This window comes from Hyperoodon ampullatus, assembly GCF_949752795.1.
Source record: "Hyperoodon ampullatus genome assembly, chromosome: 1".
Classification (NCBI taxonomy): Eukaryota; Metazoa; Chordata; class Mammalia; order Artiodactyla; family Ziphiidae; genus Hyperoodon; species Hyperoodon ampullatus.
Genome location: NC_136914.1, coordinates 196,258,009 through 196,274,689, shown reverse-complemented (window position 1 = coordinate 196,274,689; position 16,681 = coordinate 196,258,009). Strand labels below are relative to the sequence as shown.

The 16,681-nt window shown below is 43.6% G+C and overlaps 1 protein-coding gene across 2 annotated transcripts in view; it reads right to left on the bottom strand.

Annotated features, from left to right (window-relative positions):
- The window catches only part of PLCE1 (phospholipase C epsilon 1), a gene marked incomplete at both ends in the record, with an annotated part of 262,284 nt that overhangs the window by 3,763 nt on the left and 241,840 nt on the right, over positions 1 to 16,681 (bottom strand). For both annotated transcript variants that reach the window (XM_079705006.1, XM_079705007.1), the window contains 5 exons: positions 2,709 to 2,918; positions 4,565 to 4,693; positions 8,394 to 8,512; positions 10,470 to 10,731; positions 12,428 to 12,591. In XM_079705006.1, coding sequence (XP_079561132.1) covers positions 2,709 to 2,918; positions 4,565 to 4,693; positions 8,394 to 8,512; positions 10,470 to 10,731; positions 12,428 to 12,591 — 884 coding nt within the window. The remainder of the gene's footprint in view (positions 1 to 2,708; positions 2,919 to 4,564; positions 4,694 to 8,393; positions 8,513 to 10,469; positions 10,732 to 12,427; positions 12,592 to 16,681) is intronic.

Below are 16,681 nucleotides of genomic sequence, written 5' to 3'. Positions count from 1 at the left end.
ACTCTAGTACCTATGTTATTCTACAACTCCTTTTTTCTCTCCACTTAAAAGACTGTGATCATCATTTCATGTCAGTTCCTAAAGATTTTGCATAATATGTCATTGCATTGATTATAATATATTTAACCAGTCGGAGAGTGGGGTTGGGTGCTAATTCACATGACATAATTTATAATCTCAGGGTTCTGAAAGCTAGGATGTAAGTAAGCAAGACAAAAAGCAAAAAAGTTCTAAGTTGCCACATAAAATATCCCAATGACCATGCATTGGGAATTACTTCTAAGGGCACTCCTTAGAGCCTTACTCAGAGCTTATTAATGTTTAAGCCGTTTTCAGCCACATTAGAAGCCACAGATTATGACCATAACAATAACCTTCATTTGCGTATTCCTTTACAGTCTACTAAGCATTTCTCTACATATTGTCTACATGTTTGGCATGAGTCTTATGATAATCTTTTTGAGTCAAGCAGGGTAGTTCCTCTCATAGATTTTACAAATTAGGGCATAGAGGTTTACAGAATTCAGATGAGCCATTGAAGGTCATCCATCTAATTTGTGTCAGAGCCAGGTTTGTCTGATTTCAAATCCAGCAGGTGTCAGAGGAGAGCATATTGACCATAAGAAGATACCTAACAGCTTGAGAGCCCAGAAGACAAGAAAATCATACAAAGCAGGCAGGCAAGATCAGAGGTAACAGACTGCAGCTTCATGGGCAAACTGCTTATGTATCTTACTAGTTCCACAAAGTAACTAAATGGAAATACTTATAGCCCAAATCTATCAGCTATGCCAGTGTCCGCTTGCATTCAATACGCATGCTGAATTCATTTTGCCAATCAGTAAATTTGTATTGTGTGTTGCTGTGCAGCCGGTAAGCCTAGATACATGAAATATGATTTGTTATCTTTTGAGATGTATTTTCAGTCATTTCGAAACTCTCCTCCCAACAAAGGCATATAAAGGAGAACTTGCTGTATTGTACTCATCAGAAAATGCTTCCCCTCTAATTTCTCCTCCTTTTTTCCAAATGCTTCTGTTCCACCAGCCTTTATTAAACATTCGCTCCCAATGTCTCTACTGCCTGCTGTCATATACATTTTAAGTTGCCTATGGGGCATCCCTTACTCCTGGTCCTTCCAACCTTGTGATGAAGTTCCATGGCAACACTCAGCAGGCTGCCCACGTTTCCTCCTGCTCACCACCTCCCATGGTGCGTGTGGGAGAAGCCACGGAGACTGATGCAACTCCAGCCTGACCAGCACAGGGTAGTGGAAAGAACACTGACCTGGAAGCCGTAAGACTTGAGTGCTGTCTCCTTCTCACCCTGCGTGACCTAACTTCTCTGAACCTGTTTTCTTTGTGTAGAATGGTTTCCATTACATCATGAGATCATTCAAACTAGTGGGTGCTTGAGAGCGTTAAATGCTGTAAGTCATGATGCAAAGATATGGTTTAACAAACTCACTTCTTCACTGAAATTGTTCATTTCTAGGATACTTTTTTACATGTGACAAAGACAATTAGAAATAGGAAAAAAAATTAGAGAGAAATTAAAGATGGCTTCAAAAATCCAGCTAAGCTCTCTATTTTCTCATAAAGCTATTATTATTAGAATTGCTTTTCCTCCGTCTTAGTAATTTGTGTGATGGGGAGAGGACGCTAGGGAGACAAGTACATTTCTTTGCTTAAAGCAAGTGTCCTTTTATCATCTAAGGCAATGTTAGGAGGGAAGGCAGTGGCTCTGGTTCCCAGAGGAGATGCTGGAGTTCTGTGGAGGCTGCAGGCCACGTTCATAGTTAGGTAGAGAGTGAAAAAGTAACACATGATGCTGAAAATGGTCTCCTTATCATCTCTACTGTGTCCCAGCAAGCATGGACCAGCAATGGGCGTTTTACCAGCCCAGCTCTATTACATGCCCCAAAGAGGCAGATCATGTGCCTAGAACAGGGCTTGGCACATTTTAGGTGCTCAATAAATATTTGTTTAATCGAATTGTTGAACTGATTCAACTGCTTCATTATCGACTTATCATGAGGTATGATTGTGTAATGATCTTGTGTGTCATTTTAAAAAAATGGCAGTAAGTTAGTAGTGGGCTCCTATCAATTTATTTAAAAAAAAAAGTGTTCCATCAGCAAACCCCATCAGGAGCCCAACAGTCTGGAGTTGACAGGCAGTCGTATTGTTTCCTTTATGAGAATGATCGTGGGAATATTGTTACAAATTTGGACCAAAGCTGAGAGGTTATTCTTACTTTGTGTAAAGTTATGGAATATTTTCAAAGAAATACTGTTATTTCACGTATTAGCACAAAACATTTTCTTGGCTAAAACTTGAACAGGCAACAAACCCCCAAACGCAAAATGCCTACAGGCCTTCCATTACACACTACTGTGACCCTCATAACCATGTCTTCACATAAACAGATAAAACACTGGACGCACCACTGATGACATGCTTCAGGAATCCTTCAGTTCTTTCTCCCTTTGTTTCCTAAGGGATGATTCTTAGACCGAATTTCTGTAACTTAGAGTTAACATTCTGAATATGTGCAGAAGAATAAAATCAATTCTCCACACTTACTTAAGAAGACTATAAAGCAAGTTGCAATGATAAGAAATTCTGAATTTGAGGCAGGCAGCTAGTGGTGAGGTGGTGAGTTACATATGAGCTGCTACAATGTAGGCTGCCCCAGGACACACTTACTTCCTGCTGGGTTTTTAAGACAATCCTGCCAACATATCCCTCTTCTGGAAACCAGCTGCTTAAAATCTGCATGATCTCTTCTTCTGGACCAATGGCTCTCTGGAACGGTTGTTTCCTACATTCATTCTTTTCTTTAGATATAAAATATTTTTCTTCCATTAAAAAATAGTCTGTGGCAGTAGGTTTGGTGTCTTGATCAATGGTCAGACTCTAAAGAAAAAACAAAGGCAAATTTAGGCACACCTCTGAAGAGTGGGCAAAGGAACAAGTCTATTTTCATGGGGTTCGGATAGGTTTGATGTGCAATTTATAAGTGAAACCTACCCTGCAGTGTTGCATAATTCTTTTTGGAAGATCTAAGAATTCTCTTACGTCCAAAAAGGATTGTTTATGTTCATTCTGGGCAATGACACAATTTATTCATAATCCCCAGACAGTATAACTATTTTTCCCACTGCTGGAATGAGAGCTCTTACTGAATTAAAAACTTTAGGTTTTTCAGTCCGTGAACTTAGCTCTTTGTAATCTTGCAACACAGGACCGAGGGCAAAGAACCTAGTCCAGCTTTTACTAAGATAATCTCCCATTCTCCTTTTGGAAATACTCAATCATCTGCTAATCTCATCTGATCTAAATTCCTGGGAATTCCCCTTTCAATAAACTCTTTTGGCTGCGTTGGGTCTTTTGGCTGCGTTGCTGCGCGCAGGCTTTCTCTAGTTGCGGCGAGTGGGGGCTACTCTTCGTTGCGGTGCGCGGGCTTCTCACTGCAGTGGCTTCTCTTGTTGTGGAGCACGGGCTCTAGGCACGTGGGCTCAGTAGTTGTGGCTCGCGGGCTCTAGAGTGCAGGCTCAGTAGTTGTGGCGCATGGGCTCAGTTGCTCTGCAGCATGTGGGATCTTCTCGGACCAGGGCTCGAACCTGTGTCCCTGCATTGGCAGGTGGATTCTTAACCATTGTGCCACCAGGGAAGTCCAGAGTCACAACCTTTTAATTTTGTTTCATTTTATGATTGAGGCACTGACTGATTGTAAAGCATAATCCAGACACAGAGGGAGAACTTAGTAAACACTAGCCATCATGATAGTTTCTCTTACTGATGTTTTCTTTCACTCTTTTTTCTATTGTCCAGGTTACCGACAGAGGCTAAACTTGAAGTGAGTCACCAGAGAAGGCTGCCACCATCCGGCTTAGATTGAGCAAACATTCTTCTCTTCAGGCATCCCCCCCGCCGGCCCCCAACAATGATGCAAGGACTCGAGTCAGCACTTGGCACTGCTGCATCTCACTTGGAGAAGCAGAATGAACTGGGGATGGGGTGGGGGAGAAGATTCTCAAGACCCTGCTCCCCTTACCCCAGCCCCTGGTCTGTGGTCGATGCTGGGCTGTGGATCGTGTGGGGCAAGGCAGCTACTACTACAGCAATAATTCAGCGCACGAAGCTTCCAGGAGCAGGTCAGTTGACACTGTTAGCTCCATGATAGGGCCAGCATCACTCCCTCCCCAGTCCTGCTTTATAGCCCTGTGATTACTCACATAGGGTGACAGTAATATGCTACTTTTTATGGGTGGTCCATGGAAATGTTTCCTTACTTTACATCATCGTATTTTATAACGTCTCCAAAACCCCAACAGTGCTTTGTGATAGTAGACACCGAAGTTCATGGACGGACTGATTTAAAAAACAAAGCCCCCCAAACCCCTTGGTAGTAGCTTCTGTTTGATAATCTGTGAAATCTGACATGAGCTGCTTTCTCTGACTTTAAGTCCGTTGTAAAATGTTGGGCAAAATGTTAACCTGTGCATAGAGATTCCCCTCAAAGGAGAACTGTTTATTAACTACAGGCTCAGTGAACTTACTTGTTGGAGAAGCTGCTTTGCCTTGGTGCCTCCATTTATGGAGAAAACAGCAAAGGGCTCTGGACCTGGGACCCCATGTACTGTGACTCTGTGAATCTGCAAACATTTTCTTTCTTCTGTATTAAACATCTGTCAAGGAAGATCACATGGTTTCTCATTCATTTACATTCTCATATTGTTTCTAAGCTACACCAGTACGGAAGTGCTAGTTCTTAGGAAGTACGTATAGGGACACGTAAATGCAAAACAAGAGCATCCTTTTATAACCAGATGCATCTTTTTGTGGTTCAGTAGGCAATGGTGCATCTTGCTTAATAGTCTAGTAAGAATATTTAGCAGCATACCACCAAAATATTAATTTATTTTAAATAACAGTGTCTCTTTCCATCATAATTAGGGGACTGATATTATCTGAAATGTATGTCAGTCCTTACTTATGAACAGACATTCAACAGTGTCTGTTGAGTTCCATCCCTCTTCAGGGCACTGGGCTAGAATTTTGGATGGTAAGATGATAAATAAAATATTCTGGCCTTAAGGAGCTTGCTGTCCAGGCATACAAATAATTATGATACAAAAAATATTTCTGTTAGGAGGAGTTGCGGAGGTGTATAACTCGCAAGTCTTTGAGCAGTTTGTATATTAAGATATATTTATTCATTTAAAATACAAAATCATTTATGGAGGGCTGGCAGGAATCAGACATTTTGCCTGCCCCTGGGGATTCAGGGAGAAATGGGACATTATCCCTGGCTTCAAGGGCTCCCAGTTGAATAGAACAGCTAGAAGAGAACGTGGACAATTATAAGTTGTCCATGGTAAGTTCCTTGGGAAGCCAGGTTTGGAGGAAATCAGAGAGCACCTCCTGAAAATGGTTATCATCTGAAGGCCCAGTGTGAATTAGCAGATAAAGAGTGGGACAAGAACATCCCCAATATTGGTATAGCCTGTACAAAGCGTTAGAGGTGGCCTAAAGCAAGGCATTCTGGGAACCTCAATGAATTCTGTGAGGTGATGGAGGGGAAAAGGCTGCCTAAGTATTTTGTTTAGCATGCATTTTGTTTTTATTTGGTGTGGGGGAAGAGAGGTTGGCTGTTTTGTTATGCTTGTACAATGTGTTTTTATTATTTAATCAATTTTATTAAGACATGATTTGCATACCATAAAATGCATGCATTTTAATTGTATGGCTTAGCCTGCACTATATTTTTAAAAAGTTGAAATAGTTGCCAACATTTATGCCAATCCAGATGTCCTGACAGTCTTGAAAACCAAAATATCTGGCAAAACTGCTTGGCAACAAGCAGCTGGAGCTGAGAGCAGGGTGGCAGCTGTCCCTTTAAATGACCCATGAGCTCTCAGCTTTCCCAGAGTAGCAAGGGTTTTTAACAGAAGAGTGACATGGTCAGATTTGAGTTTTAGATAGAACTGTCTAAAAGGCCCTAAAGGAGGACATACAGAGGTGGTCAAACTCAGAGGGAGGGGGACCAGGTAGGAACCCACAGCCACAAGCCAGGTGAGAATGAACGAGGGCCAAGATGGTAGGGACAGATAGAGATGAATGGATTTGAAAGATACTAAGGAGACAGATTGATCAAGTCTTACATGGGGCAGTGAGAGAGAAGGAGAAGTCCAGGATGATCTTCAGTTACTGTCTTGAGCAATGGAAGGTGATGACTTCCAAGGTCAAAGAACACATATTTACCAAGCATATATGCTGCTGCCTGGGATATACCTAGGATGGTATGGTGTGATATAATTGAAAATAAATATCTGGTCTTTGCTCATAGCTCCTGGCACACATCTTCTAAACCCTCAGAATCTCTGGAGTGACGAGAGTTTTCTGTGTGCCGATAAGATGACTTACGGCTGGAGGCCCCTAGATGGCTTCAGGATGGGAGCTGATCACCAGAAAGACTAAGTCATGACTAGATGGTTGCAACTTTCAGCCCCTGCTACTGCTGACTTCGGGGGAGGGGAAAGGAGCTGGGGGTTGAGTTAATCACTAACGGCCAATGATTTACTCAGTCAGGCCTATGCGAGGAAACACCCATAAAACCCCCTAAGAGATGGGATTCTGAGAGCTTCTGGGTTGCTGAACACGTGGAGATGCTGGGAGGGTGGTGTGTCCAGAAAAGGCATGGAGACTGCTTCCTCTCCCCTCATATCTCACCCTATGTATCTCTTCCATTGGCTGGTCCTGAGTTGTATCCTTGATACTAAACTGGTGATAGTAAGTAAAGCACTTTCCTGAGTCATTCACGAGTCATTCTGTGAGTCATTCTAGCAAACTACTGGCCCTAGGGAGGGGGTTGTGGGAACCTCTTGGATTTATAGCTGGTCAGTCAGGAGTACCAGTGACAGCCTGGGACTTGCAACTGGCATCCGAAGTGGAGACAGTGCTGTGGGACTGAGCCCTTAACTTGTGGGATCTGATGCTCAGCCCAGGTAGATAGTGTCGGAACTGAACTGAACTGTAGGACACCGAGCTGGCATCAGAGAGTTGGAGAAGTAGTGTCGAGAAGACGCCACACATTTGGCGTCAGAAGTGTTGTGAGGAAGAATGGTTCATTCATGGCATGTGTGGGATCTTCAGCTCTAATAGGGATTGAGGGCAACCAACCCAGAAGTGGACACTAAGCTCTGCCTTGCCTTTCTGAAAGCATCTAATTCTTGCTCTTAGGTACCAGGCAGCCCCGTCCCTGCTTCCCAGTCCTCTGCACCAGGCAGAGGCAATACCTCCCCTACTTTGGCCCAAGTGCTGTGCTCAACTTCGATCACTCGTTGAAGGGAAAAGGAGGAGAACTTAAGAAAACAAGGTGAGGGACAGAGAAAGAGAAGAAACTGTTGAGGTTAGGGAAAGAGAAGCAGAGGAGAAAGCAGGGCTATTGAGAGGTGGCAGCAGCAGTGGCTAAACCCAGCGCCACTGTGAGCATAGAAGGCGCCTTTCCAAAGGTTGTTAGGACCCTGTTGAAGTACAAGATTGATGCAACCATGAATAGATTACTAAACATGTAAAGAGGCGATTGATGGACACCCTTTTATATTAATTTTTAAAGAGCAAGCAGAGTGGAATTAACCAGTTAATTAAAAGAGAGTTCCTTGTTTAAGCAAACAACCCTGCATTACTAGGGTGAGTGCTGGTCCAATGGTTCTCGAAGTTCAACGGCTTGGACCTTACCTGGGGAACTTGTTAAAACCCAGCTCCTGTAAAGGTGGCCCTTTTTGCGGTGTTGCTCTCCCACTCCCAAGAGTGCAGATGCTGTGTCTCCCCAGGTGCCAGGGGACTGCTATGCTTGCACAGTTATGTGTCGCCAGCAGCGCCTGGCTGCTCACCCGACCCTGCTCGCCTGTGACATCTGCCTCTGGACTGCTGAAGAAGCAAAGGATTTTCCTCATCTAACCTAAACTTTCTAGAAGTATCAAGATGCTTCCTAGCAGGCTTTGCATAATTAGCCTTTTCCCCATGTTGTTATTTTTGGCTCACTTCCCTGGTAGGCACTATAATGTACTCGTTCAGAGTATGGGCTTTGGCACTAGATGAACTTGGGTTTATAGCTGTGTGACCTCAGGTATACTTAGCTCTTACCTTCCTTTGTAACATGGAGATGATACTAATAGCTATTTCATGAAGTTATTGAAAGGATTAAGTGAGTTAGTATATATGTAAAGTGCTTAGAAAGTGTCAAGTGTCAGCCATTATTATTATTATTATTTCCATAGCTACCTAATCAATAACTCAAATGGACCATATTCCTGGACCACAAGAAAGCCTGCCTCCAGCATAGCAATCCCCACAAATAAGCTGAGTGAAATAGAACTTAATTACCAAAGAGGCCGGCATAGTATTGCCAGAGGAATTTTCTTCCATCCTTCTGCTGTTTATGAATAAACTAGAGATTTCCAAGAGTTCATTGTGGAGGTTTCGCAGCTGAAGATGTCGATATCCTGGAACAATGCAGAATTGGGAAAAGCTTGTTAGCTGTGCACTGCAGAGCTCTGCAAAGGAGATCCCCTAGGGAGAAATAAGACTTTAAGATGGGCAGGGGTGACAACCAACTGATGCCTTTTCCCCAGGAGTGTTGCCCCAGGGGACAGTTTGGGGCTACCTAGTGGTAGTTAACTTGTCCAAGGTCTGTTTTTAACTTAGACTCAAACTGAAAATTTTAAACTCAAACCAAATATAGTAGGAAAACCTGATCATTTTTATCAAGTCATCTAGAATAACTGTTCTACAAATATTCCATTTTAGAACAGCTTTAGTGATAATAAAATATTCCAACGATGGGGGTTGGTTAAATAAGTTATGGTGTGTATTTGTGCAAGTATAAAATGGAATAATATGCAGCTCTTAAAAGTGGTAATGAAGATGTATAGCTATTAACCTGAAAAGTTGTTCACTACATACATCAGTAAGTGAAAACCAGTAAGTTGCAAAACACTAAGATTAGTAGGAAGCTTACTTGTTCAAAATATATACTATATGCTAATATGTATATACATGGGTAGAGGTGTAAAGCCTGCAAAAGACATATACCAAAGGTAACTATTTTGAAGAGATGGAAAAAAGGATAATTTTAAAAAACTGTTTTTGCTTCTCTGTACTTTGTCATATTTCTGTAATAACTGTGATGAACTGAATGGTGTCCTCCTAAAATTCGTATGTTGAAGCCCTAACTCCCATTACCTCAGAATGTGACTCTCTGGAGATAGGGTCTTTAAAGAGGTGATGGGGTTAAAATGGGTCATTAGGGTGGGTCCTAATCCAATATGACCAGCGTCCTTATAAGAAGAGGGGACTGGAGGGCAGACACGGAGAAACACCAGATGCTGTGCACACAGACCAAGGGATGGCCCTGTGAGGACACAAGGAGAAGGTGGCCATCTGCAAGCCAAGAAGAGAGGCCTCAGAAGAAAGCAAACTTGCTGAAACCTTGATCTTGGGCTTCTAGCCTTCAAAACGGACAAAATAAACCTCTGTTGTTTAAGCCACCCAGTCTGTGGTATTTTGTTACACAGCCCTAGCTGACTAACACAGTGACCATGCACTACTCACTCACACAATGGAGAAGAGAAACAAGGAAAAACCAAAGAGTAGGAGACTGTAACATGTTGGTGCTCAGAGGCTGGCAGAGTATGGCTGTGAGAGGAAGTATGTCCTGGAAACTTGGTACTCAAAGGAGGTCAGCAGAGTCAGCATCCCTGGAGCTTGTTAGAAAGGCAGAATCTCAAGCCCCAGGCCCACAGCATCAGGGTCTGTATTTTATTACTAAGAGCCTGGGTGACTCAACTGCACATCAAAGTTTGAGAAGCAGTGCACAGACGTTCTGGACAGGTGCGACAAGCTGACGTTTCCCCCAAGGGCCATGGCAAAGCCCACATGCAGCAAGCCAGCTTCTCTGGCCTTTGCTCAGAATTCTCCACCTTCCCTGCTCTGCACCCAAACCCACCCCCGGCTTCTGACACTGGACACCCACCAGGCACTGACTCTAACCTCGTCCTACTCATGCCACAGCACACCCCAACCCTCCCTGTTCTCGGTTTCCTCTCCTCACGTCAGTCCCTGCTTTAAACATGCCAGGGGTAAGGCGGGCGCTATCTGGGGAGGGATGTATGTGGACAAGAGCACAACGACTGCTGCTCCCAACATCAGCAACAGTGGGAGAGGCTGCACTTCATAACAGGCGTTGTCAATAACTTCGGATTTTAGAAAAACGTAAAAGAAAAACGTCTTTTGAGACATGCTCAAACAGTGTTCAAACTCGTATTATTTGCTTCTGCCTCTTATTTTAACTTTTTAATGTGAAAATTTCAAACATATACAAAAGTAGAGAGAAGCGTGTAATGAACCCCGGGGCATCCATCGCTCAGCTACGATTATGAACTTTTGACAATTTGATTCTACCTCGCTTTAGAGCCTTGAGGGGGATGATTCTCTGAGCAGTTACCACCGAGCTGTTGTTCTCCACAACAGCAAAACGAAGAAATAGGAGATCTTCAAAGTGAACCCGGAAGAGGAACTGTTCATTCCACATGGGGTTCAGAGTATTGCGGTGGATGGGCTTCGTGCGGAAGTGGCAGCTATCCAGGGCCATGCCCAGGACGTCGACCTCTATACACGGGCTTCCCGTGCTGTTACTCGGGCACACGTTCTGCCCAGAGACAATCTGAGGAGGAAAAAGGATCAAAGTCACTGAAGATGCGAAAGAGACAGAGGTCGCCTCTGAGCCTCATTGCTTCCCTCCACAAAGACAAAGAACCCTCTGGAATGGACCAGGTAAATGATTAATAAGGCGGCTAAAAAAAGAGAAGTTATCACAATCAGGTAATTGCATGACTGGAATCATGGTAAAATCTATTTTGTCAACAGCATTCACCTAACTATAACCTTTCAACTGTCAACATGTTCAAATATCTTCAGAAACCATGTAATTAAGATGAAATTAAGTTTGTCAAGAAGTTGGGAAAAAAGAAGACCTTATATATGAAACCACAAATGTGTTACTTATGTTCTGTTCAAAGTGTTTTAGGTATATCTTTTACAACTTCAAAAATTTTATCTTGAATAGTTAGGTTCTGGAGCAAGTCACAGGGAATGTTGTTAAAAATTCATAGCCTTCTGTCAACATGAAGCTATACTCAAGTCTAGTGAAAATGGTCACACAGAAAAGGAGCTACTGCTCTACTGTCTTAGGGAAAGAGAAAAAGCAGTTTGGTGGTAGGAAAATATCTGAGTTGGGATCTCCCAGGGTTTTGAGGTGTTGTGAGCAGAGGCTGCTTGGCATTCCTCCTTTGGAGGGAAACAGACAAGATCTAGAGATGGATGGAGGGATAACTTCATCGCTCCCTGTCTATCACCCATTCAGTGTTTTGTTTTGTTTTGTTTTTTTCCTCAGCTAAGAGGGAGTGAGAGAAGCTGGAAATAAAAATGAGTAATGAGCTACCAGGACTCTGATGTTAAGGGCAGTCTGTGGAGTTCTGACAGTTAGTTAATTAGGCAATAAAAGGAATAAGGAAAGGCCAGGAATGACAAAGGTTAAACTGTAAGGAGGAAAGATATTTAATTGATTTGTATATTGATGCCTGTTTTACCTTTTATAAGAGCTTGTTAGAGTATAAGATGACCTGCTCTAAGAAAGAGCTCAGCTTTTATGGGATGCACTGAGAGTTATGATGCTGAGGGCCCTGGAAGACAGAATTACCATCATCAGTATGGAGGTGGTAGCAGGGAGCTCATAACTCCACCTACTGGGCTCTAGCGAATACAGCGCCTGGTGACTGCATACCTAAACCTCAGCCGCTGCTTTCTGAGAAGTAAAGAAATTCTTTTGGGAACTAAATCTGCACCAACAAAATTGTGACATGAGAGTTTTGTAACGCCTTGAGTTCAAAAGGCATTACACCTTAGAATCCCGATAGAATATAGGAAGGGCGGGCTTCCCTGGTGGCGCAGTGGTTAAGAATCCGCTGGCCAGTGCCGGGGACACAGGTTCGAGCCTGGTCCAGGGAGATCCCACATGCCGTGGAGCAACGAAGCCCGTGCGCCACAACTACTGAGCCTGCGCTCTAGAGCCCACGAGCCACAACTACTGAGCCTGCATGTTGCAACTACTGAAGCCCATGAGCCTAGAGCCCGTGCTCCGCAACAAGAGAAGCCACCACAATGAGAAAGAAGCCTGCGCACCGCAGCGAAGAGACCCCCGCTCGCCGCAACTAGAGAAAGCCTGCGTGCAGCAACGAAAACCCAACACAGCCATAAATAAATAAATAAATAATAAATAAATTTGCATATATATAAAAGGAATATAGGAAGGGCTTAAACACCTTCCTATATTCTATTGGGACCATCAGGGCCAGACTTACAGTTAAAGAATAGACGGCAGGCTCCATGTTGTCCAGGTCTCTTTCCAAGGCAGAAAACTTCTGATACATGGGACAGTTCTTGTCCCACAGAACTGGGGGTTTCAGAACATAACCACAGCCACCGTTGGCCTCAAACATGGCAGCATTTAAATGTAAAGGGAGATCTGCAAAACAGTCAACATCACTTGTTACCTTGTCACTAAAGTGTCATCTTACAAATTGACTTTTTCGATTTTCCCTAAGCTTAAGCAGGAAGAGAGAACCAACCACTCACTCCATAGACTGAGTGCCTACTATGTGCCAGCTCGTGTTAGGCACCAGAGATACAGCAGGAAATAAGACACAAAATCCCCATCTTCATGGAGCTCACTGTCTATGGGATATGCCCCATGTTCCCACTCCAACCCAGGAGCCGCTTAAAAACTCCTGCCACTTAAAAACTCCTTTTGCAAATTAAAATTTACAACATCCTTCCAAAAAATAATCTTTGAAATACCTCATTTTATACTGAATTTTAGAAAGGCATAATGGCATTTTCTTATCCCTAAACACCAAACCATGAAGACAATTGTACGACCAATTCTTGCTTTTTCATGTGTAAGATAAAATCTTAAGAATCCAGGAAAGATCAGGAGAAGAGCCAGAGAAACATATCTTTTTCTTGAAATTTCAATTTCAACTCATAAATCACAGTGTTTCTACCTCTATTTTTAAGCTGTAGTTAAATATGAAAAAAAAATCATTATCACATGTGATTCACATTATGTCCACAGTCCCCTCCATAGTACACTCTGGGAACCCTCACAACAGCTTCCAGTCTTCTGTGGCCAAATTTTATTTGGCAGAGTTGTTTGATGAACAGTTGGATCCCTGCACGGATTTTGGGCTCTTACACACTCAAATGCTCATCTGATGGCACAAGTCTGTAGAAAAGTTGCATTCCAAATGAGCAAAACGTTTATGAGACACACCTGACAAATGTTCCCTCTGATAGATTCCTTCCATGTGCAGAATGAACTCTGATACATGGACCAACATCAAGGAAAAGTATGCTAAATGAGCACCACAGAGCAATGAGAAGTTGGCCTCTCCTCATCTCGTGTGTGAAATTTTTCCCCATACGTGGGGTTGGCTGGGATTGTGTGCAGGAATTTCTAGGGTCAGATGTCTTAGACACATATCAAAGCTCCTTGGACCTCCGTCTCCTTATCTACAAAATTAGTGCATTGGACCCCACCTCTCAGACCCCTTCCAGCCCCAATATGACTGATTCACTGAGGCCAATTGTCTTGCCTGCAGCGGGAGAAAATTCTCTTCCCAGGCTGCTCTGTGACAGAGGAACGTAGATGTGGGCAGAGGATGGTTCAAAGAGTGAAGCAAAGTAGCTCAGGAAGAGTTGGTAAGTAAGAAATGGATGCACAGTATATTGCTAAAAAAATTACAGCAGCTCACACTTACTGCACTCTTACTATGTATCAAGCCCCATTCTAAGAACTTGTGTGTATTAGTGCCTCCCAATAACACGAGGTAGATTCTCTTAGTATTCTCATTTTTATAGATGAAGAAACTGAGGCACAAGAAGTGAAAAAGCCCAAGGCACATAGCCAGTAAGAGGTAAATGTTAAGGTTCGAACCCAGACAGCCTGACCCACAGTTCCTAATCTTAACTACTGTGCCATTTAATGTACATCTCACAGGGGTGTCATAAAGATAAGTGAGGTCATGTGCAAAAATCCCTACCCCAGCATTTGGCACATAGAAGGTGCTCGATAAACAGTAGGTATTAAATTATGATTATGATGTCAACACTCATTTGGGTTTGAAGTCTGATTTCATTAGCACTGTGTCTGTCTTTGTAGCTTTCCAAAACTTCAAAGCACTTTTGCTTAACTAAAATCTCTTTTGATGATTTACTACGTAACACAGAACCACATGGAGCTGCTCAGTTTGGAGTAAAGGTGGGACCTTAAATCTCGCCCTCCTACTGTCCCCTAGAGGTGCTCCCAGAACTTCACCTAGGGCTATAGTTTTAAAACCTCTGTTTTAACCAAGTGAAAGAATGTGCATGGATCTATGTAATCCCATCACCCCTCTCAGTCCGTGCATGGGATGGCAGATCAAGCAAATCCTTATCTTTACGTCCTTCTATTCATTTAAAAACCTGTATTAAGTGGAAACCATTCTCATAATCATTATCCCTATATTTTGAGGCTGGAGAAGTTATCAGAAAGGGTGTGACAATCATTCAGGAAAGCGTAATAAATATTAATAGAAGTTTTTCTTTTGAGTGGGGCTGCATTTCTACATACTTGTAGGTCCTGGGACATGAGGCAGGAATCATTCTGCCCCAGAGGGAAAGAACTTTGAGGGGCTGTTGCCTGCAATAACCAGGGTCTGCATACTAGACTCAAGTCAGTTTCCAAACTCAAGAGTTGGTTTTAATGAGTGTAGACCCGAGCTATTTCTGGTTCCAGATCACTGCAGACCTTCTTGGAGTTGATGGAGCCATTAGAGATCTTGGGAAGAGATGACCCTAAGTCCATGGACACCGCTTTGGGGCACTGGGGTCCCCTGAAATTCAGGAAGTGTAAGGCAGATGACCCATGGAACATATCTGGAGGCTAGAGGGGCACTGGGAGGGGGTTCTTTGTTATTTGGCTGGCATGCTTCATGGAAAACCAAGCGCTCCTTAATGCAGGAATTCTTTTTCAAAAATTAAAAAATAGTGATTCCAACGTTGACTCTTCTCTATTTGGACTTGAAATTCACATAGCAATACCTAGAAGAGATCTGGACCCAAAATCAAGAACTATAGGTTCAGACTGCAGTGGAGCTCATTGGGACAATCTGTAAGCTCAGTGCAACGTGCATTTATTGAGCATCTACTGTGTGCAAGGGATTGACCAGGCTCTACCCCAGTGTGCAGGAATGAAGACCATTTTTACAGATGAACACACTGAAACTGCATGTAGCGTGAGCTTTGCCCAGCGTGGGAGATTTGTAATCATTGCTTGCTGCCTAGAATCAAGAGAGGTTATAGGGCAGCACTCCCTCCTGAGTTGGAAGATTATGTAGAGAAACCTGAGGATGGATCACACAACACAGCCTCCTGCCCCACCCCGAGCGGGGCAAAGGGAACATGCACTCCGGCTTGATTTGGGAAAGAGACAGAGCCTTCAGGGATGAGTGGAGGCCAAGGTGCAGCCTCAGTGTGTGCTTCCAGACCACAGAGAGGCTCAAGGAGGGGCAATACCCGTGTCCCCTTCAGCTGTGGCTCCGTCTGCCATCAGTGGAGCCAGTGTGTCTGCGCCAGCCTAGGCACTTCAGGAGAAAGGACACGTCCCAAACCAAGTGCATTTCCATTTCCTTGAGAAAACCATTTTGCTAGTTATTTCAGTTCACTTAAAATATTTCAGTATCATCTCCACCAAGGGCAACTGTGGACTTGGGGCTATAGACAGGGCCAGAGATATAAACCCACAAGCCACTTGGGACAGATTGAAAATAAATTTTTACAGCTTTAAAAATATTTCACTATTATTTCCACTTGCAAGTCCAAATCATACTGTTTTCATAACTTATCAAAAGCACTTAATGGTAGCTAACGTTTGTGGAATGCTGTCTCTGCTCCAGGCACTATGCTAAGTATGGTATTTCACCTGCATTATCTTACTCAATTTCAATTGAGAGAAGCAAATATAACAAAGGCAAGAAAATATGACTGATGTCTCTAACCAGGGTCAGCCACAAATGGGCTTTGGTGGTGCCAGTGCCAGGTGGCTAGCTGGTCCCAGAGCTACAACTGTGGTTTGACCTTGGCTGCAGACAGGGCTAAGCTATGGTCGATGGGACAGCACAGTTTGTTAGGATCTGATTCAGTTCACGTGAGAGGAAGGAGAAGGCTGCTTGATTGTTCAAAGAGAAGACTCTGGGGTTTTTTTTTGTTTGTTTTTCTTTTTTTGTTTTTGCTGTACGCGGGCCTCTCACTGTTGTGGCTTCTCCCGTTGCAGAGCACAGGCTCCAGACGCGCAGGCTCAGCGGCCATGGCTCACGGGCCCAGCCGCTCTGCGGCATGTGGGATCTTCCCGGACCGGGGCACGAACCCGTGTTCCCTGCATCGGCAGGTGGACTCTCAACCACTGCGCCACCAGGGAAGCCCAAGACTCTGGTTTTTGAATGAGCTTCTAGGAAACGTTCCTCATCTGCTCTTTCCTCATCTGCTGTAGCTCCTCACCTCTCACCACATCTAAGTGG